Here is a 27,921-nt window from a genome sequence, read left to right as displayed (position 1 = left end):
TCCTAACCAGTAATGTAATATAATATAATGTAATAATCTGTGACATACATAGTATTACACATGCAACAAGGGTGTGTGTTTTGCATTATGGGATACTAAGTCAATTAGCGGGAAGTCATTAGTCTCTAGATGCAAGTAGCCTAGTCGCGAAGATACTTCACTCTCAAACTTTGTTTCACCTAGATGAAGAATTAAACTAGAATATAATCTCTTGGCAAATTAATTGAAAGGGGGATGGTAAATCCCGTTCTATTTTATAGCCGGGTCCGAAACTCGAATCGAAATCCATCGAGTTTCATGCCGAAAAAACTATCGACAGGCCCAAGTGTAAATGATCACTTAGGTTGTACAACACCAGGGGAACTCCATGCAAAGGTGGAGCAAGATCCGTCACTAACTTTAATATTCTCTCATAATGTAAAACCCAGCTCCTTAGAGATGTATATATACTGTTTTACATTATTAGACGAGGTCATTACCGAGACCGGTTTCAACATTTTTTGAGGTCTCATCAGTGAGTAGGTAGACCTGGAATATCAAAGTTTTTAAGTGAACATGAACTTATATACCTCTACTATCGAATTGCCAAAGTGGTGTATTCCTATATTGTTAATTATTGTTAATTACTAAGATAATAAGCCGAAAGGCTATTTTACCGGCGAAAACCTTTCAATTAACAAATTCGCCCGTAAAATAGCCTTTCGGCTTATTATCTCTTGGCAAATTTTTAAATAATCTGTAATGTAATGCCCCCCCCCCCCCCCCGATATCAATTACAGCCAACCATGAAATTCTTGGACGCTAGTGATTTTAATCGCTCCATTGGGATATTAATCCCTCCCCCCCTCCCAAAAAATAAAAAATAAAAATATAATTTTGCAATTGCCTGTTGTGTAGCGGTATATGAGAGGGAGGGTGTCAAAGAAAAGTACCTAATTTCTATCTGTCATTTCGGACTGTTTTGTAAATTTGTTTTTAATTATTTTGTATTAAATTAATTATAAATAAATGATATCATTAGGGAAATTTTTTTTTTTTTGCCAATAATCCAAAATACCCCCCCCCCCCCCGATTTTGTTTTGGATTATTGGCAGTCATAATTCATGTAATTGAGTACGTCTTTGTAGTGCTTAAGTTTCAAATTGCAATATCTTCCCATAGCTTCCTCATCCACCAAAAAACTTGTTCTTTTTCTATTCGAGACGTTGCTTCTTATTTCTAGACCTGCTACTCTATACAACGTCTAAATCCGCTCAGTCTTACATAGAATTCTGTTTATACATTTTGGGTTGCGCTTCAAAAATCCCGAAAAATTCTTGATCGTATCCAGAAGAGTTCATTCGAGTTAACTGATGACCTGTTTTTCTCACACACTGGCTTTAATCATTTTCTCAGATACGCTCTGTCGTTTTCTGCCCTATGCCTTTTCTGCGGGTATTTCCATGGACGTTATTCTTCTGGAGTCTTCTTCATCCGGAGGAAGGCCTCTCTCAAATTTCTATATTTTTGTTCTTTATCTTAAGCTTCTCTGTACCTCTTGGCTCCTGATATCAGCCTCCTTTCCTTCTTCCTTTAGCTCTATCTTCGGAGTACAGTACCATTCCGATATAATCTTATAATGCAATCACTACTTGGATCTTTTAATGGTTGTTCCAGTGTTCGCATTGAGAGTTTACCTTCTTCTGGAGTGGCTTTTGTTATTCTTTCACATTTCTTAAAGCCTGTGAAAACGCCCAACTGCACGTGGGTAGCTTTCTTTAATAAGGCGCACGCCCTATTTGCGATTGTTACTTATCGCCACTCTATCAACATTGATGCAAAATCTCAAGTATTTCGTTAGCGACTAATGTCTTATAACCACAAGGAAATGTCGTATTAAATAATCTTTTAATTGAAATAGTACACTTTATAGAACGACGGCAGATAATGTATTTTTTATTACTCATTATACGAGGGGGGAAAAAAGGCAGAAATGTTCTCCCGCTTTTCACCAGTATTTCAACAATAATTGCATTCACAATTACTTTAGAAATGCCGTAATAATAGCAAAACAAAAAAAAAAGTTTCCAAGACCAGTCTTTCTTTGTGCATATACGGTATAATGTATTTTTTTAAAAAATACTGAATAAAGTGTCATCAGTGATTTCAAACACGTACACGGTGTATTTCAAAAGAGAGGGAGAAAGAGGTCCGAGAAACGAGATGTCCCTTGAATTATATCACTTGGTCACCCTACTTTAATAAGGTGACCAAGTATCGTAGTTATAGAACTGAACATTTTTACGGAACGCCTCCGTGTTCACTGTCTTTCGTTGTGCAAACTATGGGTAGTGAACTGAATCGAGCGAAAATAATCATTGAAACTGAATGGAAAATCACATCCGCTTCTAGGAGATAACTTGGATTAACGAAGATCAAAACTCATGGTGAAATATGTTGCTAGGTTATACATGCTATGGAGATCCCTCAACCAGTTTGTAAGCAGAGATTGCCCAGGGATACAATCTAAGAAAGAAAAAAAAAACATTTAAAATATACTCTATTTGATTAAGAAAAAAAGTAAGCCAAGAACAGTAATAGAGAAAAATAAAGAAATGCAAACACATTTCAGGTCATAATAGATCCAAACTGGAGAATTTTTTTTTATCCCAATACATACGAGAGGTGCAAAATTCTATAAACATAGTGTCATGTGCGAGATAATGATATACACAGAAATTAGAAAGTTTACTTTGCAAAATTCCTATGTTTTTTTTTTTTTTTTTTTTTTTTTTTTTTTATCGCATCGAAATTAGGTCGCAGACTATTTTCAGACAAGAAATGTTGACTCTCCTCGAAGGTACACAAATCACTTCTGTATTGGCTTCCAGGCTTTCCATTACTACGTATTTAAGAGCACACTGTACTAGTCAAGATATTCGCATCAAATTAAGAGACGAGAAAAACATTCACGCATTTGCTTGATCTCATCTTGGGCTTCATTTAAGGGCAGGCAACGTAGAGTGTGTGTATTTTTTTTTCTTTTTTTTTTTTCTGTGCAGCAGAAATTTCTCACTGACTTAATTTGCCTAAAAGAGTTAAATATAAGTTTCCTTTCCATTACAGTTCATTATTCACAATTGAATCAATTTTGTAATTACAAACATTAAACAGTTTCATGAATAATTCACTAGAGCTGAAGTCCATTTTGTTGCCAACATGGTGGAGAAAAAATCTTAAAAAATGGCAGCACCTTCCATATCCATCTCATAAGGTCTGGAGCGAGGATTTGGCCAACGAGGATTTCGTATACAGATAACCCTCGTATAACGCGGTTTACAAATTGTAGTAACCCTTACATCAGATGTAAGGGTTGTCTTCGTTTTCTGCCAGGAAAGAGCAAATCATAAGCGTTAATAGATGACGTTATAGATAAGTTAATAGATGACGTCGAACCAAATAGTGGGGAAAGTTCTGCCGAAGATTCTGATTGTGAATCCGTTAAAGAATTCATTTAAAGAAATTAGCAGAAGGATTGCACTTGACAAGAAAATTAGGAAGTTATTTTACGGATAATGATCCCTCAATGGAGTGCTCTAGAAAATTCACAAGACAATTGGATATTTGTTTAGCTCCATATTATGAACTTAATTTAAAAAAAAATTGCAGCATAGTAAGCAGGTAAGCAAGGTCTTATTACTGACTTCTTGATAACTAAACCAGCCGAAGTATGCAATGAGAATTATACAAATGATGTCCAAGAGATTTCAAGTGATGACGGCGTCCAGCCACTCGTAAATAACGAACATCTACGAAATGTTCGTTTTAAAGACAGTGATGACGATTACAACATGCAATTTATTTTAAATGCTTAAAACATTTATGCATTATGTGCAATGAAGTTTACGTACAATTTGTATAAGTTTATACTATGTATTTTGTTTCATAGTTTATGTTTCCTTAACTTACATGAATTAACTGAATTAAATAAAAAATTTTTTTGTTGGATATGTCATTGTTTTTATATAATTTAAAAAAAAAATGATTTCGGAACGTAACGCTACTTTTTTGTATGTGATCTCAGTCTCGCATAACGCGATTTATATAACGCGGCATTTCTGTGGAACCTAACATCCGCGTTATACGAGGGTTACTAGTAATAGGGAGAAATCGAGTAACGCTTTAAACCTAACCATGTGTTATTTCGTCGCTTATCATTTTTCGGAAGACCCCCCCCTCCCCCTCCCATACACACACGACAGTTTACTCCACTTTTCCCGGTGATGCGTAAAGCAGAACAATGGGATTCCGGATGTTAAGATTTTTCCAAGTATTGATGACATCCTTTATTCAGCCAGACTTGAGATGGCAATAAGAGAGAGACTTTTCTGGCTGGACGAAAGGGGCAAATATAGTGCTGTTTGTGCCTAGGCATTGCAGTTCAATTGTATTGACTAGTTTGTTACTTGTTAGATTTTACTAAAATATAGTATTGTATCGCCCAAGTTATGTGTATAGGGTATTACAGTGTTCTTATTTTTTAGTGTTAGCTGACACGGAGTTGGAAGGGTTTTTCATCCCACACAAGAAGCACACTGGCCAGAAACACACGCAGTTTACAGACAATACACTGACTTCAGGCTTAGTTGCTTTGGCCATAATTTCAAAACAACACCAACAATAGCGTAATTTTAGTATTGGTTTTTATCAAGTGCGTTATTAAGATGTTTAATATGTCACAACTGAACTAATTGCTGGAATATTCTTTTGATAAGTCAAGCAGTTGTTTGACTGGTGTCAAGTGTCAAAAGTATATTTTCGATTGTTGCTCCATTGACTAATTTTTTAGATTTCTGGTTAAAAGCTTTCAGTATATGTCCTTTACGGTGTAGCGCAGATGAAATCTCAGAGCATTTATGATCCCTGAGACGATTGCTATATCTTTAGCCTGGATATGCTGTTGCCCCCCCCCCCCCTCCCCCAAAACACATTTTTCAGGGAGTTTTGCTGTATGGAGTTCTTCCAAACTTCCACGCTATTTTACTGATATCGCAAAAACAAATCCTATAACGCATTTTTATTTCCCAAAGAAAGCAGGCAGAACTCCTTTAGTCTTACTTTTGAAAGCCATCGCCGATAATAATAATAATAATTATTATTATTATACAAGGTGCCTCCATGGAGTCAAAAGACTCATCGCGGGAGACCCAACATTGGCATACTAACCGTTATTCACACAATACCCGTCATACTTCCCCTTAAACCCATTCACAACCACCTCTGGCAACGCATTCCCACCCATTTACAACCCTCCAAGCAAAACTAGTCCTAACACCCTTGTTAACCACACTCTTACACAATCTCCAGGGATGACCGCTCGTTCTCTCCTTTTCTGTACTGGTCTTAAAAAGGTTATTAGTATCAATCCTATAAAACCCTTTTAATAATTTATATGATAGAGACATCCCATAGGCCTGCAACAATTTTCGTAACCCGCCTCTGAATCCTCTCAACCATTTCCACATCACCAAGAAATCCAGGTGTATAGTCCAAATGAAGTCTTATCAATGCTTTATAAATGGTAATTGAAATCATTGCTACCAATGATTTTGAAGGCGAAAGCAACTGCCGCCATGTCGTGATCCTAAATTCTGATTTGCACTGCTTTCTAATATATTATTATTATTATTATAAGGTTCCTCCATGGAGTCAAAAGACTCATTGCGGGAGACCCGACATTGACATACTAACCATTATTCACACAATACCTGTTATACTTCCCCATAAACTCATTCACAGACGAAGCATTCACAACCACCTTTGGCAACGCATTCCACCCATTTACAACCTTCCAAGCAAAACTAGTCTTAACACCCTTGTTAACCACACTCTTACACAATCTCCAGAGATGACCCCTCGTTCTCTCCCTTTCTGCACTGGTCTTAAAAAGGTTATCAGTATCAATCCTATAAAACCCTTTTAATAATTTATATGCCTCTATCATATCTCCTCTCCTACGTCTATCAACTAGTTTTTGAAGCCCACAGACTTTCAATCTATCCTCGTAGGAAACATCCCACAGGCCTGCTACAATTTTCGTAATCCGCCTCTGAATCCTCCTCATTTCCTCATCAAGAAATCCGGGTGACCAGATCTGTGCACAATAGTCCAAATGAGGTCTTATTAATGCCTTATAAAGTGGGACAATCACTTCCTTATCCCTGCTTGTCAGTGTTCTTCAATAACCATATAATTTAATATGAAGTTTTGGCAACCTTTGCTATATGCCCTCGAAACTTAAGTTCTCTGTCCACAATAACTCCCAAGCCCCTAGCCTCATCAACTTCTTGCAGTTCAGTTCCATTAATATAATAAATAACATGTGCTCTCATCCTTCCGAAGTGCATCACCTTACACTTGGCCACGTTAAACTGGCAGCCATTTAGTTTAGCCCAAATCGTCAGCCTATTTAAGTCATCCTGTCAGATATCCACATCTGAATTGACTCTCTTCCCAGTTTTGCATCATCAGCAAACAAGTGGATATTTCCTTTCAAAAGTATTCCCAATATTATTGATCTACAAATTAAATAATAGAGGACCAAGCACCGAGTCCTGAGGCACCACTAATCACCTGCATTCTACTAGCCTCTGCTCCACCATAAACCACTTTGATATCCACCTGCCAGCCTCTAATCCAAATCACTAGCTTCGGATCCATACCCATTTGCTCCAATTTATGCAACAGAGTCCCATGCGGGATCTTGTCAAATGCCTTTGCAAAGTTCAGCAGGATCACTGAAAAAGGATTTCCTTTATCCAACTCCATTGGTACTTCATTATAGAAAGTAAGCAAATTACTAAGGCAAGATCTATCCTTCACAGAACCATGTTGCCCCTTTTAAAGTATCATATTGCTGTGCATCCGTCCTGAATTCTAATTTTTATCAATTTCTCCAAATCTTAACCACCACTCCCGATATACCGATTGGTCTATAAAATTTGCTACCTCAGTCCTGGAGCCCCCCCCCCCCTTATGCAGTGGAATAATTTCCCCCTCTTTCTGCTCAGTTGATACTTTACCAGAACTGAGGCTTAAATTAAACAGCCAAGCTAGATGAGGTGCTAATTCTCTTGCTCATTCCCTTAAAACATAGGCCGCTATGCCATCTAACTCAATGGCAGTGTTAGCATTAAGGTTCTGTAATATACAAAGCACCTCAAATTCTTCACATTCAAAATCACTAGACTGTCATCAGTCAATGACACATTCGGCACCGCAATATCACAACCAAGATGGTACACTTTTGCGAAATGATCGCTAAGCAACTCAACTATTTGATTAGCTTCTGTAATTTCCTTACTATCAACACTTTTTAAAGTCATCCTTCCAGATTTATTCCTCCTTTTACTTGCCACATAGCGAAAGAACTCCTTAGGAATTTTTTGGGACTCATCAGCTAGCTTCCTCTAATAATTAGCTTTGGTCTTTCCTTACCATATAGGTCACTCTCTTTGCTTGTACCTTGTACTGCTCATCACCTTTTTCTTTGTACTTCCACCACAACCTTTTCTTATCTGCAACTCTCGCTTAATAATATTATTATTCATCCATCTTACTTCTACCTGATTACTCCTCCTGACTCCGGAAATACATTCAGATACAGCTTTCATTAATTACTCCTTGCTAATCTCCCATGCATCATCAACATCTCTCCCCTTTAAATTCTCATGCCATAGCACTTTTGAAAGCTGACTTCTCAGCTTGTCATAATCACCAGCCTTGTAATTCCACATATAATCCTTCTTAACAGAATATTCAGCACATATACAATCTCCTAAGTCAAGACCACATGATCACTTTCCAAGTGGAGACAGTGTATCTAAGTTAGTTACTGATATGTTGTCCGATGCTATGACCAGGTCTAACACTCTCAAATCTCTTGTCCCTTCCATTACATGCTGTCTCAGGTAGTTATCTCTTAAGAATTGTATAAACTCCAATGCCTTTGTTCCTTGAGACCATTCCTTCTCCCAATCTATGTCCCCATAGTTATAATCCCCCATAATAATTACACATCCTCCACTCATCTTACTAATTTGCCAATGCATACCATCTACATTCTCCCTTATACCCCTTGGATTATAGCAGCAACCAGTTACATATTTCATCCTGTTGATTTCTATCTCACATCAAGCAGCCTCAAATGAACTACCCTCTACTGTCACCCTCAGGCACTTCTACCACTTTTGGCTTTAACACCTCGTCTATCAGTAGTAACCCCCCCCCCATTCTGTCCTCTCTATCCTTTCTGAAGATACCATATCCCTTACATTTAATCCCTATGACTAAATCATTCTTAGTTAACCAAGTCTCACTAATTCCTATAACTTTTGGCCAAGTAGAACTAAGTAATGGCAAAAATTCATCACACTTATTCCGAATGCTTTGGGTATTAGTATACATAAACTGAAATACTTCTTTTCCCCCATAATCACGCTGTGTGCGAATTAGCCCACTCTGAATACCGTTAAAATTCTAAGTACAATGAATCCCCATTTCACAGTTATTATTGACCTTAGTACTATTTACAGCTAACTCTAATACCCTGTCATTATTTCTGACAACCATTCTCGTTCTTTCCCCTTCTAATAACTCTCGTTTCCCTGGTCTAAAACCCCAAATGTTCATTAAACAGTAACTTCTGTAAAAGCTTACTCCCGTACTTATTCAAATGCAGACCATCTTCTTTTCTCCCATAAAACTCCTCCCATATATCCACCTATCCCATCCCTCTTTTCCTACACATCGTCATCATCATCAAACCTTTATTCCGCAGTTGTAGTTTCTATCCTCCTTCGGATTAAATAAAGAAGCATTTCCTCCGCAACTTTAATTTTGGAAAACATTCCCATTAATCTCAGGTTACAGTGATTTTTAATTAAATATATGGAAAATTATATCCTCCATGTTATTTATTTATTTATGATGCTGCATTCCGAGATTATATTTAAAAAATTATTTAGATAGTGTTCTTGGTATTGAAATCATGATTTCATTAAAGCTAACCTTCACTGACTTTCTTTACTTTTATTTCGAAGATGAATTTTTCGAGAGCACTGCACGAAACGAGCCTACCACCGTCGATCCTTACTAACTTCTGATTTCGTTGATCCACACATCATAGTCTTTTTACTTCGGCCGTAATTCAAAACATCTCAATCCGAGCTGTGTTAATTATGACCTCCAAATTGCTAATGGTAAAATTTAATATTTATAACCCTGTTATTATTAACAAAAGCTTGATATTCATTAATATTAACTGTATATTTATTGTGCTTATGTGCATTATTAATTGTCTTTCTGCGGCCTCACAACACAGAAATGCTAAAGTTCTTGAAATTTAAAGCCATAGATCAGTTGGCCTGAAATTTCAAGCCTCAACCGATGTAAAGAAATAAATTAGTGTTTGTGTAATCTACAACTGTTAAGTACGGTATATCTTATCCGAAGTTCTCCTGTTTAATTTTTTTTTTTTTTTTTTTCCCCGTTAATAGGAGACGCTTAAGAAAATTATCTTGAAAAATGTCCTTGAATAATGTTTTAGCATTTTTTTAAAATATTCCGTCTACTTAAGACGATGTACAGACGTGAAACGCTAACCAAGCCTATTTGAACAGAAATGAGATGAATAGTATGAAGAAGCCGTGGGAAATGTTATCAGCACGATCACTTGTAACTCTCTGAGTCATAAGTATTTACAACTGAAGACCTCGTGGAAATGAGGGCAGATTTTTGTGGATGTAGTAATTATTAACCGATTTGAAAGTGACTTTCCCACGAGGCCATTATACATAACTTACAGCAGTGTCGTGGAGGTCAAGGACGCTCTGATACTCATGCATCATGCGCTGCTACCGTAGCTGCGCGTTCACCATTTATCGTGTTATTGCAGGAAGGCTTGAATGAATTAATAGTTCAGACTAGAGTGATTATGCAATAACTGTTACATTTGTTTATTTTAGAGCAGTTTTAGGTTCGTTGATGCAGGACCGATTCGGCTGTTTGGCTGCTATCGTCGCTATTTATAAAGCTTTTACGCATTTAAAGCAACTTTGTTATTATATCATAGATTACTACTTTGTATTTTTTCAAAATAACTTAGCAACTTTTATTTATATAATTTTTAAGCGTAACTGTCACTGCCTTGCAACAAAAATTTACACGTTTCAAATATAGTGGCCAGATTAGGCACAGCCATTTTGGATTTAGATTTTTAGTTCAAAAGCGTGTTGAGGATTTTTTTTTCTCTCTTTCATTCCTATTTTGCATTTTGGACCGTCTCCGTAGTGCATTCCGAAAAAAGACGTGATATGTTTATTGGTTGGAATTCGATAGTGATGCATCATGATTACACGAGGAAATTTATAAGGTCATTTTTATAACGAAGGAGGGTTAGCAATTCATGCAGAGATGACAAGGTGTTAGCTGTAAATCAAACTGGCCCGAGAACATATGTTATATTGATAAAATTCATTTAATAGATGGAGGGAGTTGGTGAAGTCTCCTCTTGTGATGAGTCTAGGCAAGCCATGGAAGTAGCAAGTAATAAAGCTTCTCCATAGCGCAATTGGAAGAACGACGGTACGTTGTGCCCTTCGATTGGAAAAGGCCTAAGTTCGATTTTCGTCGTGACGAGAGGAATCTTTATTTGTTTTTTCAATTGAAAGTGAGTTAGCCGATCTCATACAGATATAGTAGGGTTTTTCATCCCGATTTTTCACAGAAAAATCGCCCTTCAAAACACACGCAATTTACAGACCAATAACACTGCGGTGGGCAGTAGATGGCATTGGTGTAGGTAATGGTGGCGGTTGGCTGTAGTTGGTGGATTGAGTGGTGGAGACGGACAGTTGTAGAGTAGGCCCTCTCTCAATGAGACTTTGGACTCTTTGGAAGTGTCATGTAATAATAATAATAATAATAGGAGACCCCAAACGTGACTCTTTATTGCTTCTCGACCTTTTGGCTAAGATCAAAGTGTAATATCTGTTCTTATGTATAATAATATTACATAACTGATGCAAAGTGAACTTAATTCAGATAGTCATTTACATGAAGGGTTGCTACTTGTAAAAATACTAGTTAACATGCTATGTGACCCAATTCCAGCAAATATGCATTCATTTTTTAAAATATAATTTCTTATGTTGAGATATATCAAGAATCACGGTAAGGACTCTTTAAGCAGAGTTCTACAGAAGTCATTGACCAGTTTTATTACGAGAATCATTAGGCTCAAATTCAGTCTGCAGTAATGCCGGTTTCAGACTGAATATTAGCGATTCATCCTTTTTATTCACCAAAGGTATTTGACATGAAATTTAATGAAATAATTGCAGCACTTTGAAAATAATCAAAATCGTGCTTTCTTCTTCTTCCCTTTCTCCCCTTCCTTGTCCTCTGCAGCAGGGTTTCCCAAACTGTGTTCCATGGAAAATGAATAAGTGTTCCATGAAAAATTATCAAAATTAATATGAGCCTGGAATGGTTTTAAATGCTGCGACAAGTTCAAACATGTTTGAAAATCAGGCGCTCCTCATTTTGCGTGTACAGAAATCTAAGCATATCCATCCTTCAGCCAGTTTCGACCCAGTGTGGAATATTGTTGCTTCTTGAGGTCCTTCGGGATTTCAGTGCACTCTAATCATAAATTGGCACTATATGGGAGGGAGTAGAAAATCATCTTCTCTATTTCATTAAACAATTTATTCAATTAAATCTACATTGAAAGATAATGTCTCAAATGGTGCATAAGACACTAACATAAAAAAAAAGTAATATCTCCTGAAAGCATCTCGCGCTTTAAAAAATGAGCCCGGAACTGAGAAAGTTGGAGGTTGGTTGCAATTTGAATGTACAACCAACATCTGTGTTATCATCGATATTATTGAAAATGTAAAAATGCTCCTTTGTCAGCAATTAATATCAGCAGCAGAACAGTACTAATAAAAAATAATATTAGCTAAATAGCAGCTTCTGAACAGCATCCAGTCTTCTATTTTCTCAGTATTGATTCATTATTTTTCATACAAGATAATTTCAGAATAACACTTTCTTAAAAAATTAAAAAATATATATATATATATACACACACACATATATATGTTTTTTATATGAAATATATATATATATATTCTGTGGATGGTCCGTAACCAACCCAGTTAAATTTCTCTTACTTCAAAGTCTCAAAATAGAAGAAATCAAACTGTCACTCTAGTAAATGACTAGGACATATCTATGTGGATTGTTAGACATCACAGATTTACCTTCATTTTCTTCTTCTTTTAACCTTTTTTGTAGCCAGAATGACACTTTCCTATTCTTTCCATCTGTTTCTATCCAGAGCTTGTTGGTGCCAAAGAGTTAGAATTGTTTTTTCAGTTGTTTTCCAATTGTTCCAACGGATTTACCGACAGTAGATAAAACTCTTAATAGAAAGATAATTGACAGTAATAACAGAAACAAAGGAAGAAAGGTTATGATGAAGCACATAATTATGTTTATATCTGTAGTGAAGATAAAAAAAAATAGCAAAAGTAGAAGTAATGATTCTTACTCATAAATTAATAAAGTAAAATATCATATTATAAATATTGGAGTGAGAGAATGCTAGAAGAGAGATTGCACTGAAAGAAGTCAGAAAGCCAAACCTAATAAATTGCAGTTTCTGGACTACTATTGGTATCTGCTTCTACCAGTAGCCTCCCAAATTTTCAGTATCCTCACATCCCTCAGTTATTTTTTAAAATTTATATTGTAATATACAAACATGTAGCTGTTCTGCCTGAGGTTGGTGACAGCAATCATTTGTAATGACCTGCAAAAGGACTAAGTATTCAGATGTTCCATTCAGAAAAGATTACCTGCCGAACTACGAAGCAGGAAATTATGACCAACTGAGGAGTATACTAGGTTCTATCCGATAGTGTCAGTTGCTAAGTGGGAAGGATATCAACAGTGAATGGGATGCACTTAAAAAAATAATTAAATGATGTTATCAGAATGTGTCCCTAGAGTTTGAAGAATAAATAGAATAAGAGTAAAATGGATGGTGGCTCTTATTAAGCAAGAGATTCTTAAGAGAAAGATGTGATGAAAGGTGTACATAAGGATGATGTCAGTTATGAAAATTATAAGGTGCAAGCTAGAAGTGTTACAAGTATTGTACAGAAAACTGAGTATGAAAAGAAATTGGCTCTCTACAAGACAACTAAAAATTCTATCGTTATTCAAGTTTTTAAAAGAAAGAATAAATGTGAAAGAATAGCTCTACCAAATGCCAGTGGGTTACAGATGCAGAGATTATTCAGCTAATGTGAGCCCATTTTGCCAAGAGCTATTGATCCAATGTGTGCAACATCAAGCTCAGTGCCACCTCTCACTGGATGAGGAAACAGGTATGAAGAGGAGATACTAAAGCTGTTGTACAAACTGAATAAGAATTTGGCAATAGGGACTGATAGGACATCAGCATGGATACTAAGAATGTTCAGCTGAACTAACCATTCCTTTGGCTAGGCTATGCAATTTCAGTCTCAGAACTGGGAAAAAATGCATGGTAATTTCATTATACTAGGGTGGTGCCAAGACTGATGTATCCAACTATCAACCTATCACTATCTCTGGAGTGGTTGAAGATTTTGGAAAAGTTGGTTAAGGTGTGTCAGCCCATTTCTTGCATACAGAAATCAGTTGACCAAGAATCTATACTTTGCAATGAACAGCATTTTATAATAATGTTATGGTTTAGTTGGATAAGAAGAATCAGCACACCATGATACTTTGCAAAGACTTTTGACCGGGTACAGGAAGGCTATTACATAAGTTGGAAGATATGGGATTGAAATTATAAACTGTTAGCATGGATAAGAGGATAGATGACTGATAGGGATCAAAAAGTGTGTATGCGGATGTGAGTCTAAAAGATTTCAGATGACCTGCAGTGTATCCCAGGGATTTGTCTATTTTTATTCAATCTTTATGTTAACAATATTGAGAAGGGTTTGACAGGTGACATATTGCTGGCTGCTGATGATGCAAAGATAGGCAGGAATGTGATGGAAATATTTACTTGAAGAGGAATTGCGAGCTTGTGAAAATGGCTCTCAGCTCAATGGTAGTAAATATAAAGTTATGCACTTTGGTGTAATTGGCTTAATTTGTTAGAAGAAACTCATCAGGCTTAGGATCTTTAAGTTTTATTGGATAGGAAGTTGAATTTCAAAGACCATATTGCAAATATAACTCGGAGGATAATTACAATTCTGAAACAAACTTTGACATGTCAAGATAAGGAAGTCATTTTGCCACTTTACAAGGCTTTGATATGATCTCCTCTGGGCTATTGTGCACATATCTGGTCTCCTGGTTTCTACAGTGATGCAGATATAGCACAGAGTGAGAGAGCAAAGAGGAGTGCTAAAGATAATCAAATTGTAATTCTCTTGATGCTTATGCATTCTCTTAGGATGAGGAAACTTCTTGAGTTTTCTCATCCTAAGAGAACCTAAGAGTCCAAACTTAGTAACTACGTTTGGGCTCTAGAAGTGAAGAAACTTCCCTCAACTTCCTCAGCTTATATTCACAGTCTCTTTCCACAGTAACTAAGTTATGAGGAGTTGATAGAACATCAAAAGCAAAGGGGAGATAATATGATTAGATGTTTAAATTGATGACAGAATGTTACTAGATTTAATATGAAAGGGATTATTCATAGAGGTGAAAGAGAAGGGCAAAAATGAGAGGCAGTTGTATGAGTATGGCAAATAAGGTTGGGAATAGATTTTTTGCTTGGAAAGTGGTAGATGGGGGTGAGTGTAAAGAGTGTGAATGAGTTTAAGATTCAATATGACAAGTATATCACTGGTTTAGTTCAATTGCACTGTTTATTATGGAGGTCTTTAAGAACTATTCATTTAACTGCCACTCTGCTGATGAGACTTGGCAATCCCAAAAAGAGAGCTAGTTACCCCAAGTAGGAAGGAAAGATGATATTTTACTGAAATTAGTGTATAGTTTGAGAAGCAATAGGTTCGAAATCTAACCTATACCTTCCAATACCTAGTAAAACTAGTATTTTTGTTTTTTATAGGTAAGTAAACAAACACTAAATATTGTTTCTGTTTTTTTCTTCTTAGCAACTCTCACATCTGCATTTTCTCCATTCTATCAAAGTTAATAAGTATGTCTGTTATAGCAATGTCTCTTATATTAACAAAGATGCCCATTTAGTCTTTAATCTTTTAAAATATGCATTGCTGAAATAAAACTCATATGATTATACTCTAAGACTTTCTTTAATAGGCATAATATTATAAAATTACATCTGTAAATTATTTGCTTAGTGTTGAAAAATTACCAGACTTCCATGATGTCAAAAAGACTCTTGATAGGTCCTCACCCTCCCAAAATTTCATTGCTCAAAATAGTTTAATGCTTAATAAGCTGCTTGTTTGAATTCCACAAGGATTATTATACTTGTGAAATTCAAATCCTTATTATCCTAAGATCCCATGGAGTTAAAGACTCATCTAGGAGAGATCCCTTTGTCATACACACACAGCTCATCATACTGTGCCTTAAACACATTCAAATTCTCTGCAGACACCACACATTCAGGCAATGCATCCCAATCATTCACAACTTTGTATACAAAAAAAAACCTGCTTCTCACTCCCTTGTTCACACCCTCCTTATATAGCTTGCAGGGATGACCTCTTATTCTCCTCTGATCTCCCACCATTTTATGAAAAACCTCTTCAACATTGATCCTATAACAACCCCTTACCAACTTGTATGTCTCTCTATCATATCACCCCTCTTTCTCCTTTCCGCTAGATTCTGTAAATTGCATCTTCTCATCCTTTCTTCATATTCAACATTCCAGAGATCAGAAACTACCTTAGTCAGTCACCTCTCGACCCTTTTTAACATCTTTTCATCCTTTTGAAAACTAGGTGACCAAATCTGTGCACAGTAGTCCATGTGTAGCCTAATCAAAACCTTATATAATAGAAGAAGAATCTCCTTACTTCTACAAGTCAGTGTCCTCTGCATCATTGCCAGAATTCGTTGTGTTGTCCTCACAATTTTGGCAATGTGTCCTCTAAATTTTAGATCACCCTCACCCCAAGATCTCTTATTTCCTCAACCTCCAACATTATATCCCCACCAAGAGTAAATTCTGCATCCTATCTTTGTTTCCTAAATTTTAAAACCTTACGAGCACAGATTCCAACTTCTGTGCTCGTTCAACTATTCACATCTTCTTGTAAGGTCACAACATCTGCTCTGCTTCTTACAATTTGTCCCAACTTTGCATCATTTTCAAACAACTGAATATCCCTATCTAAATCTTCCCCAATATCATTAACATTCAGATTAAATAGCAGTAGCTCTAAAACAGACCCCTGAGGCACACCACTAGTGACTTTCCTCTTCTGAAATATTGCTTCCCCCCCATACACAACTTGCTGATACCTATCAGACAGCCAATCTCAAATTCAATGCACTAGTCTAATATCCAATGTCATCCACTCTAGTTTGACTATCAACTTATCATGTGGTAATCTATCAAAAGCATTTGCAAAATATAAGTATACTACTGAGTATCCCTCTCTTCTGTCCAAGGAAGCCATTACCTTATTGTAATAAGTAAGTAGATTACTAAAACATAACTCTCTTTAGCAGATCCATACTGTCCATCAAAGATAATTCCATTGCTGTCAACCCACTTCTGGATCCTATTTCTCATCAGCTTCTCCAACAACTTAACCACAACACCTGACATACAGATAGACTTATAATTTGATGCTGAGTTCTATTCACCTCCCTTATGAAGTGGCACAATCTTGCCCTCCTTCCACTCTTTTGGAACTTGACCCAGTGTAAGGCTCATATTAAAAAAATATGTCAAGGCAGATGCCGACTCCCTTGCGCATTCCTTCAAAATACGTGGTGATATATTATCAAGTCCCACAGTCTTATTAACATCAAGTTTGCTCAATTCCCTATATGCCTCTTGCTCATTTACAGTCAGTCTCTCCCCCTCAGGTTTTATGAACTGCTCATTAAATCCACTATATCCTTCACACTATATCTCAACTATATCCTTCACAGCAGTTGTTCTTATCCCATTTTCTCAAATCACTATCGTCATTCTTTTTGTTTTGAATTTCATCACCCAGTGTGAGACCACTTCCCTCTTTACTGAGGGCCTAAAGTGGCTAGAAAAAGTTCTATTTGGTTGCTCAGTTGGGGTTTCCAACTGAGCAACAATAAATACAATAAAAATGAAAAAACTTTAACCTACCCATAGTAATAATGCACTATAGGTTTACAACCTTTTGTGGGTGTTAGTTAATAAAAAAAATATATTGCATTTTGGCCACAATAAACCATATAAGTTTTTTTTTTTTTTTTTTGAGAACAGTTATTCATTTCATTAAGGAAAATTACAGACGTAACAGTAATCAAAGTCTTTGTGTAATTGATGATGATAACGAGTTTTTTATATATACACATCAATTCCATATATTAAGGTGGTGAAGAGCCTATAGCATATCATTGTTGTGTACAGGTAAGGATTGGAAAAGAAGAAATTTATTGATGTTTTTCTTGACAAGTTTGAAGTCATAGTTGTTGTTGTAACACTTCATTATTAGAAGGCTGTTCCGGAGAACAGCGGTTATTACTACTTTCTTATTCTTTCATGCTTCATGGTATGTAAGGACAGAGTTAGCTGTAATAAAGAGAAGAAGGTAGCTTCAGTGTGCTTGCAGTTAGACTGAAAAGGGATGTTGGGCTATTGCTTGTGTTTTAACAGCAGAAATCAGAGAGAGAGAGAGATAAGAGATGCCAGTTCAAGGGTGCAGCATGCAAACAGAGTAGCATTATGAAAAATGACTTATGTTATGCTAATTAAAAAAAAAGAAACAAATAAGGAGAACAAAGTATATTTTTGTATTGACTCCTTGAAGAACAGAAGGTGGAGAAAATTATGAAATTTCAGAAGAGACTCTACCATATACTGTATAATGTTTGGTTGCACTACGTCATGCATAGTCTAGAAACATAAAGAATGAAACAATGTTTTTCATTATATTTATCCAAGAAATTAAGTTTTCTCTTTTGCTCCATTCAGTACTTTACCTCTGTGCAACTATCTCCTCTGTACAGATCTATCCAGTCATCAAATCATTAAATACTGTTTTCACATGGGGGGGGGTGATACCTTAGGTTCTCCCTAAAAATCTTTTACTTAGTCCAGAAGAAAGTAATTAGATTGATGGAGTTACACATTACAACTTTGCTATTCAGATCCAACCAGCAGAAAAAAAAATTATCTTCCTCTTTGTTCATTGTACTAATCTTTGGGATTATTAATAAAAAAGTATGCCACATTGAAGTTATCAGAAGACTGTTATTATTTTTTAAGCAGTTTTTGAGAATTTGCTAGCCATGTGTTTTGACTTGCTTATGCTCACTAAGGCAACACACTCATTTTGATTCTTGATATCTTAAGCTCTCAGTATCTCTAAAGGTATAACTCTTATTAAATATAACCCAGGGATTGTTGCTAATGTAAGTATAGGTATGTTTATCATATCAACTATGCTTAGTGTCTTCATAATGATTAATAATAACAGTTATAGTGAATAATTAGAATAACATCTGGTGAAATCATTTGCTCTCAATATACACAAAATCATAAAGTTGTATGTGCAAGCTTGTATTGTTTGCTTATACCAGGGTAAAATGTGAATAAAATCAAGAATGTAATAACTACTTTTATGAATGTGAGGAATTCAACTCTTCATTCTTTATGTATTGCAAAAAAAAAAAAAATGATATTACGAGCATACTCTTTTTGCCAGATTTTCCAATTCATTGATAATATTTAGGTTTTAGATGTATTTGCTCCATTGTATTGATTTCTCATGAAAGCAGAAGTTATCAAGATATAAATACAGGATCCCATAGTTGATACTTGTTTACATCCATATGTAGTTGTCTTATTGAATAATTAATATCTTTTCTTAATTTTCTAATAAATACTGTTTATGAATGATTTGGTAATTGAAATTTCTTGAAAAAGAAACTGCTGAGTTACCCTCTACTAAGATTAAAAATTGAGTTGTCAACTGTTAATTTAAGAACATATTTCCGTGTTCCTTTATCCATCTACTCTAAATATATATATATATATATATATCTTTGAAGGATCATTATGGCTACTCAGTGGACCAGAACTATCAGCAGGACAGTAATAGGCCTTATGATGTAGCATCACCGACAACTATGGCTCAATACTCTGTTTCAGTGTCTAGCCCTACTTCTACTTCTAGTGGTAGTGTTCCTGTTTATATCATGCCAACTCATGTAAGTACTAAGATATATTTTGAATATTGTAATTGAGGATATCAGTTTTTAATTTAAGACTTAAATTCTATTCATTAGTTTTAATTTTTATTTTGAAATAATCCTTCTCAAGATATAAATACATGGACATTTCTCTTCTACATATGAGGACTTGTACTTATTTAGTAGTTAGTTCTCATTTCCTTTGCCCTTTAGTAGTAGACATGTTGAGATATAGATTTACAGTATTTTTTAATGGTCAAAAATAATAATCATGATAATTGCAACCTCCTTAGCACAATTGGAAGAACATCAGGACATTATGCCCTGCGATCAGAAAAGATCTGAGTTCGATTCTTTGCGGATCTCACATGGAGGTAGCAGAGTTTATTCTCCCAGAAATTCAGGTCTATCATCCCGCATACAGGAAAATTGGCCACGAGAACACACGCAATTTACAGACAAAAAAGTACTGTTGGTAGTGGTAGTAGGCAGTAGATGGTGTTGATGGTAGTAGAGTCATCGTGGTAGTAGTAGTTGAAAGATTAAATAAGGGAGATGGTGTGTTGTGGAGTGCCCTCCCATGATGAGTGCATGGAGATGTCATGTAATAATAATAATTTTTAATAATTATTCATTTATCTTGAGAATACATGAAAATAGTTTGGAATTTATAAAGAAACATAACCTTCATAAACATATTTAAAAATTTCTAGGAGTTTTCCCAGAAATAATACCTATATTTAAAAATTTATATATATAGTTTTTTTACCATTGTACCTAGTAACCAATGATAAAAAACTAAAGCCTGGCACATACAGACAGTGTTTATTATCCCACATAAATTATATTATCTCATCTCTTCTCTTCTTCCCTCACCATGTTAGGCTTGAATGTTTTATCACAGCTAAATAATCTGGTATTGTAGAAACCTAATTAACCCTCCTACCGGCCAAGGTGGATGAAATAGCAAGACTTTTTCATGGATCAAAACTTCATCGGCATTCTATCTTTTATCAAGTATTTACCCCCTCCGCTGTTAATCCCTTAACTGCGATTTGAGAGCCATTAGCAGATTAACTGTGGTCGAGCAACTTTTGTGTCACTTGTCTTTACATGTACTCTGTTACTTCGAATTTTCTTCACTGTACTAGGATATTTGATCGTTTTTTTCGTTTTTTTTTTTTTTGCTGAACAATTTATTTCTTGTGTCTCTTTCCAAAGTTTTACATCTGCTAAAATAAATAATCCTGAAATGACCATAGATCAGCCTTTGCAATGAATATACATTAGTAATAGTCAATTTCCTCCACTTTACTGACAATATAGATTCTTTTTCGCGAATTTTCAAATGTTTGTTTACGTTTAAAATATTTTGTCAAATATTTATATTTTTAAATAACATTTAGTGAAATAAATATGACATTTTGCTTTCTTTCTTTGCAAAATACCTTTATATGGATTGTCACATTTCAATTTCAGGAACGATTTTTTTTTTTTTTTTTTTTTTTTTTTTTTTTTTTTTTTTATGAACAACAAATGATTAACGATTATAAACTGCATTACTCGGTTTCCGATATTGTATCTTTTTTAGTATCAAAAATTTATACCTAATGGTATTTTATCAGAGACTCTTCACCTTCTTTTGCTGAAAATTGCAACACAGGTGTTTTTTTTTTTTTTTTGTAGGATGCACATTACTATAATATCCAGTGCTTAACCACTGTAGATATGTTGAAAATATAATAGGAAGGATATCTTGTATGGAATGATTAAAAATTTATGCTCATTTTTAGGATTTTTTACTGCAATCCCCCCTCTCCTGTCCTGGAACTGAGTTGCATAACTACTTTAAATTTCTATAGCTTTGAAAGCTTTCAGACAGTATTCAAAACCTCTTATTTCAGTTTACCGTTTTGACAAAAGAAATAAAGCAATGATATTGTTGTATATTGAAGCTTCTAATTCTGTACTCTTTCTTTGAATCTGAAATCAGTGGTCTGCTGAAATTATTCTAAGATTTAGAAATACTATGCTGTATTTTCAACATGTAAAACTGTATACCACACAAAGAAATTTCAATTGTGTTATTTCTGTTTCTTTTTTTTTTAAAAAAAAAATCTAAATATTACTACTTCTATTTCTGCTGATTGCTATTTCTGAAATACACCTTAGAAATGCTGGACAATAATCCTCTTACCTAGAGGAAAAGCTAAAAGTCTTAGATTACTCTTTTGAGAAGCACAAGACAGAAAGTTTCCTAGAAGTCGCACTAAATTGCCTCAAGCAAGAATGTCTTGTTTTGTTTTCTGTTGTTCAGATATCCTAACACAGTAAAACTGACATTTCTTTTACAGGCTGATGAAGCATTTATGCCAAAAATGATTTCTTTATTTATAGTGATCAGTTTCACTTTTATTATCGAAAAATTCTAAATTATTTGATAATTATTTTGAAAGAAATTACTGCTATTGCTGCTACTGCTCTTGCTTGCCATCTCACAAATGAATTGTATATTGGGTATACTTTCTAATATTCCTTTCTGCCCAGTAACAAGTTGTAGACTAACTGAGATTATTTACTCCCCCCCCCCCCACACCACTTAGATGGGAAATGGATCAAAAGAACATGCCCAGAAGGCAACATACTAAAGTACCTCGTGTAATAACTGAATATTTTACAGGCAGAAATTCCTTGTTCTGTTTTTCCATCTTTCTGATTGATTAGCAGACATTCGAAGCATATTCTGATATTGCATTTGTAGGATGACATTTTTAATGTCATCCTTCATTTTAAATATTAATTTCCCCTATTAGCCAGCGTCACATAACTTCCTGATTTATAACAATAGGGAAATAATATGTATATTTTCTTATTTATAATTTGCAAATTTATAATAATCAAAACTTAGTTTCTGTGTCGAAAAAATTAAACATTATGTGGAACAATTATTATGGAAAAATCACCAATGAAATAAAAACTGTGTACCTATTATTATTATTATTATTATTATTATTATTATTATTGTTGTTGTTGTTGTTGTTGTTGTTCCGGGAAACTCCAAGGAGTCGACCGACTCATCGAGGGAAGCCCTAACATCATGTCAAGAACAACTATTCAACATTCACACAGTATCTATCATACCTTGCCTAGAACTCATACACGGTCGTAGCACCCACAACAGACTCTGGAAGCTTATTCCACTCATTTACCACTCTCCAAGTAAAGAACCTTGCTCTAACACCCTTGTCAACCACGCTCTTGCCCAGCTTCCATGCATGGCCCCTAGTCCTCCCACCACCAGTCATATTTTCAAAAATGTCTTCTGGATCAATCTTATAAAAACTCTTCAGTAATTTGAATGTCTCAATCATATTACCCCTCCTTCGCCTATCGTCCAATTTCTGCAACCCACAAATCTTCAACCTATTCTCATAAGGTTCATTCCACAGACCTGCTATCATCTTGGTCACTCGTCTCTGGACCCTCTCCACTTCCTCCCCATCACGAAGAAACCCTGGTGCCCATAGCTGGGCACAGAAGTCCAGATGGGGTCTTATCAAGGCTCGATACAGAGGAACAACAACTTGTTCGTCTCTGCATGTTAAAGTATTTTTCAGAAGCCAAGTGATTTGGTGAGCTGTTTTAGTTACTTTTGCAATGTGCCCCCTAAACTTCAACTCCCTATCCATCAACACTCCCAAATCCCTGGCCTCATCAATTTCCTGGAGTATGATTCCACCAATGCGATATACTGCTGCTATTCTCTTCACCCCAAAGTGCATAACCTTACACTTTGCCACATTAAATTGACATCCATTTTTCCTAGCCCAGTCCTCCAAACTATCCAAATCATCCTGTAAAATTTTGACATCTTGTGCACTCACAATTGCTCTACCCAACTTTGCATCATCAGCAAACAAGTGAACACTTCCTCTCAGATCCTTTCCAATATCATTGATGAACAAATTGAAAAGCAGTGGTCCAAGAACAGAGCCCTGTGGCACTCCACTAGTCACAAGACGTCTTTTAGACTCCACTCCTGAGTAAACCACTCTTTGATATCTCTCCTTCAACCACCCTCTTATCCATCTCACCAACCCTATATCTATACCCATCTGCTCCAGTTTACTGATTAGGGTTCCATGTGGTATCCTATCAAAGGCCTTGGCAAGTTCCAGTAGTATCACTGTAAACCCATTACCCCTATCCAGTTCAGCCGTCACTGTGTTATAAAACGTGAGCAAGTTACTGAGGCATGTTGTCCCCCATACAATATCCCATTTTCATCTATCCAATCCTGTATTCTTTTCTTGACTAATTTCTCTAAGACCTTGACAATGATTCCTGATATGCTAATCGGTTGGTAATTTACAACAGAAGTCTTGGAACCACCTTTATGCAGTGGAACTATTTTCCCCTCTTTCCACCCGCTCCGTACTAACCCAGACCCGAGACTCAAATTAAACAAAATGGTCAAGGGTACTGACAATTCTTTAGCTGCTTCTCGTACAACACGAGCTGGTATACCATCCAATCCCACAGATGTATTGACAGTGAGTAGTGCAATAGACTACTCACCTCCACTTCATTAACCACAATTCCCATATAATCTACTGGTTTATTCATTTCTGCAATGTCACCACCTGGATGATATACTTTTGCAAAGTGCTCACTCAGTAACTCAACTATCTCAACTGATTCAGTTACCTCCCTACCATCGGCATTCTTTAAAATCAATCTGCCATGTACATTTTTCCTTTTACTTGCTACATATCTAAAAAACTGTTTAGGATTCTCTTTAGCCTGCATGGCCAATGTTCTTTCGTAATCCTTTTTTGCTTTTCTTACCACACTCGTCACCCTTCTGGCCTGCGCTTTATACCGTTCATGTGCCTGCCAGTCACCGTTCTCCTTAAATTCCCTCCGTAGTTGTTTCTTTTTTTGCAACTCAAGCTTAATGGTGTTATTCATCCATTTAACCCCTACTTGATTTATTATTCGGACTCTAGGTATACAGTCAGCCATTGCTTCATGCAAGCACTTCTTAACTACCTCCCATGCACTATCAACTTCTAGTCCTTGCAGTTGTACATGCCATGGCACTGAACCAATCAAACTCCTAAGCTTGTCATACTTTCCAGCCCGATAATTCCACATGTACCCTGTCTTAATTGAAAATTCTACACCTTTAGCCACCTCCCAAGTTAAGACCCGATGATCACTCTCACCGATTGGTGGCAATGTGGTCATATTTGTTACAGCCAAATCCTCAGATGTAATTACTAGGTCAAGCACTCTCTGACCCCTAGTATTTTCCATTACATGCTGTCGCAGATTGTTATCCCTTAATAACCGCATAAAATCCATTTCCTTCCTCCCATGTGTCCTCTCCTCACTCCAATCAATGCGACCATAGTTGAAATCTCCCATAATAATCACCCTCCTTCCACCCATTTCTTCTATTTGCTTGTGCATACTATCACCACCATCTTTTCCATCACCTGGTCTATAGCAGCACCCAATTGTATATTTAGTTCTGCTAGCCACAATCTCACACCAAATGGCCTCAAATGTGCTCTTTTCTCTATCCTGCAATTCAACTTCTATTCTCCTTGGCTGGAGCTCATCAGCTATCATCAACAATACTCCTCCCCCCATTTTATTCTCTCTGTCATTCCTGAACACACTATACCCATCACATTCAATCCCACTAGTTATATCATCTACAGTCAGCCATGTTTCACTAATACCTATAACCTGTGGTCTGGAAGTGCCAACCATAGCCAAAAACTCTTCCTTCTTGTTCCTAATACTCCTAGTATTAGTGTACATGAATTTAAGACCCCCATTAGCCCCAACCCTACCTTGATGCCTTATATTAACTATCCCACTCAGATTTGTTGTCCTTATTTGCTCTGGCATATTATATTCATTCTTACATTCAACTGCCTCCATAAGGACTGTATCTCTACTCCCCCCCCCTAACAAATCTAGTTTCCCTGAATTTGCACATCCACTACATTCAGCAACACTTTCTCAAGTCTTCTTACACCGTAACCATTCAAATGCAAGCCATCCATCTTATATAGATCCTTTCGCCCATCAAACTCACTCCACACATCCACAAATTCCACACCACTCGTCATACATAACCCACGCATAAAGTCATTCGCAATTATAGCCCTCCTTTTAAACATTTCACTGTCATACCGTGGCAAAAGACTAATCATTCTAACTCTCTCACTCTTTTCTTTTGCTACCTCAAACAATTCATTCAGGTCTTCTATCATTTCCATTTTATCTCCTTTCAAATCATTCGTACCTGCCACAATAATCATTTCTTTCACCCTTTCCTTTTGCTCTCTAATAGACGCAGTTACGTCCTTTATGGTCGCACCAGGTTGGTACAATTTTGTCAAATCCTCTACTAACACACCTCGTACTAACGAGTCTCCATACAGCACTCTATCCTTCATTTTGTTCATGTTCACATTCATACGTCTATTTTTCCTGTCATACCTTTTATTATTGGTTGGTTCATTCAGTCTACTTTTGTTCATGCACTCTAACTGCTGTTTTGCTCTTTCTATCGCACTATTCAACAACGCGATCTCACTCAATGCATCTATCTCATCTTTTTCGTTCTCTGAGAAACCATTTATACTATCATTCACACTTTCTACATTCACACTCTCACAATTTTCATGTACAACCTTGCCGTTTCTTGTCATATCCCTATTTCCTTCATTCTGAAGGTTGACAAAAATATCACACTCACGATCCGAAATACACTTCAATTCCTCATTCTCCCTACATTTTCTACACACATTCAATCCTTTATTGTCATCTAACCACACTCCGACCGCACTCCGCAAAGCGTACATTTCACAGCTGGTACACTGACTCATTTCTTTTATGCTACCGTTCTTTGATAACGATGGCGAACCTTCATTACTGGCCGCCATTTTCCTTCGCACAGGTGCCATATTTATTTGCAACGTGTTTTGTCAAATTATACGTTATAACACACCAAAAATAGACTCACTAAAATACGCAAGGCAAACAAAACAAAACTACACAATATTAAGTAATTTGTATCGATAACTGAAAATGATACTTATCTTATCTGGAGCTTGCACGAACACTACACATTACGAATTCATCTAGCGGCGACTTCCCGACATAGATTATGTTATAAAACACTTTAGTACACTAACCACGCTAATAAAGCTCCAATAATATACCAAAATTACACACTTAAGTCCATTAAATTGAATCCAAAACACCAATAAATCAACAAAAAACACAAATCTCTCAGGAGCTCTCCGGTAGCACGTCCGTTCACCAGCTAGCCTCGACACCAAGTCGAGGTGTTTCATAACAGCTTTCGGGTGTCTGGTAATGTTGCAACGGGAGGGGGGGGGGGGTTGATGCTATCAAAGTCGAAATAAAGTTCATTTCTATTGTGAAAGGAAATGAAATTTCACATTTGATGCATTTGATATACATATTTTGAATGATAAAAAATAAGCAAATGTACCGCTTACTTTAAAAATTGGAGAATAAAATATCTGAATTATGCAGTAAATATCTATAACTGTTAATTTCATTTTGTAATGACCAATTATACAGGGAAACCAAGAAAGTGAAAGTACAAAGAACAGTAGATTACTATATAATATAAAGAAAAAATTTAGTGATATGATTAAAGAATTTCATGTTATTCTCTATAAAGTAAAGTTGCTCCAGCATGTCCTAAAGGAAATCTGTGAAGTATTATTCGATTTCGATGGTTTTGTACAAAAATAAAAATAATATCATCTGGAACGTCGGCAGCCAGTTTTCTTTTCTTTTTTTAAAAGAATATTTCAAATAATTATCGTGAATTAATTTCTTCGAGAACAAAGAATAATGTTTTGTCTAGAAAGCGATTAGAAAAAAATTAGCACAAAAAAATTAAAAATGAAATTGGTTCTCCAAGGTAAGGCAATATTTAAGTGAAGAAATTATGCAAGATCTTTATTTTGTCCAGACATTAAAATTGTTTTCTACAATAAAAAAAAGAAAACAAAACTATAAATAAGACTATTACACTTTTTTTATAATCTTTGTCAAGTAGCTTTATTTTATCCTCCTACATGTTTCGCCAATCTTTTTCTATTGGCATCCTCAGGGAATACAAACTAGTAAGCTAAAATGAAGGTTACAGACTAGGTTATAACTGATAGTTCTAATTCATACAAAAAATTGGTATTGTGCGTGTCTCGTTAATGTGATTTATTCGTTATGGCTCATTACGTAATTGTTATGAAAGTTCATTTCTTTGATGTTTAATGATCTGATAAAAGTTTTCCAAATTTCTGGTAAAATTAGACCTTGATTTTTGTTTAGGTTTTCAGTTTTACGGGCGACTGTAGCTGCTTCTTTAAAGGTTCTTGAATGGGAGTTATCTTCTATGTATGGCATAAGGCTCTTATCCCACTCAATGTGATGGTTAGTAGAGGCAAAGTAGCATGA

The 27,921-nt window shown here is 35.8% G+C and overlaps 1 protein-coding gene and 1 pseudogene across 1 annotated transcript in view; both read left to right on the top strand.

The window, feature by feature from the left end:
* Positions 1–9,113: 9,113 nt before the first annotated feature.
* LOC150095149 (uncharacterized) overlaps positions 9,114–27,921 on the top strand; it is a 206,381-nt gene continuing 187,573 nt past the window's right edge. Inside the window, exons 1-2 of the mRNA XM_090411207.1 lie at positions 9,114–9,239; positions 19,264–19,422. Coding sequence (XP_090267333.1) covers positions 9,219–9,239; positions 19,264–19,422 — 180 coding nt within the window. The 5' untranslated portion in view covers positions 9,114–9,218. The remainder of the gene's footprint in view (positions 9,240–19,263; positions 19,423–27,921) is intronic.
* LOC150095150 (U2 spliceosomal RNA) lies at positions 10,989–11,091 on the top strand (annotated as a pseudogene).

This window comes from Typopeltis vanoorti, chromosome 21, assembly GCF_054136105.1.
Source record: "Typopeltis vanoorti isolate ZY-2024b chromosome 21, IOZ_Tvanoo_1.0, whole genome shotgun sequence".
In the NCBI taxonomy this organism is placed as follows: domain Eukaryota; kingdom Metazoa; phylum Arthropoda; class Arachnida; order Uropygi; family Thelyphonidae; genus Typopeltis; species Typopeltis vanoorti.
The sequence above is the reverse complement of the archived record's forward strand: the minus strand, read 5'-3'. Positions and strand labels throughout refer to the sequence as shown.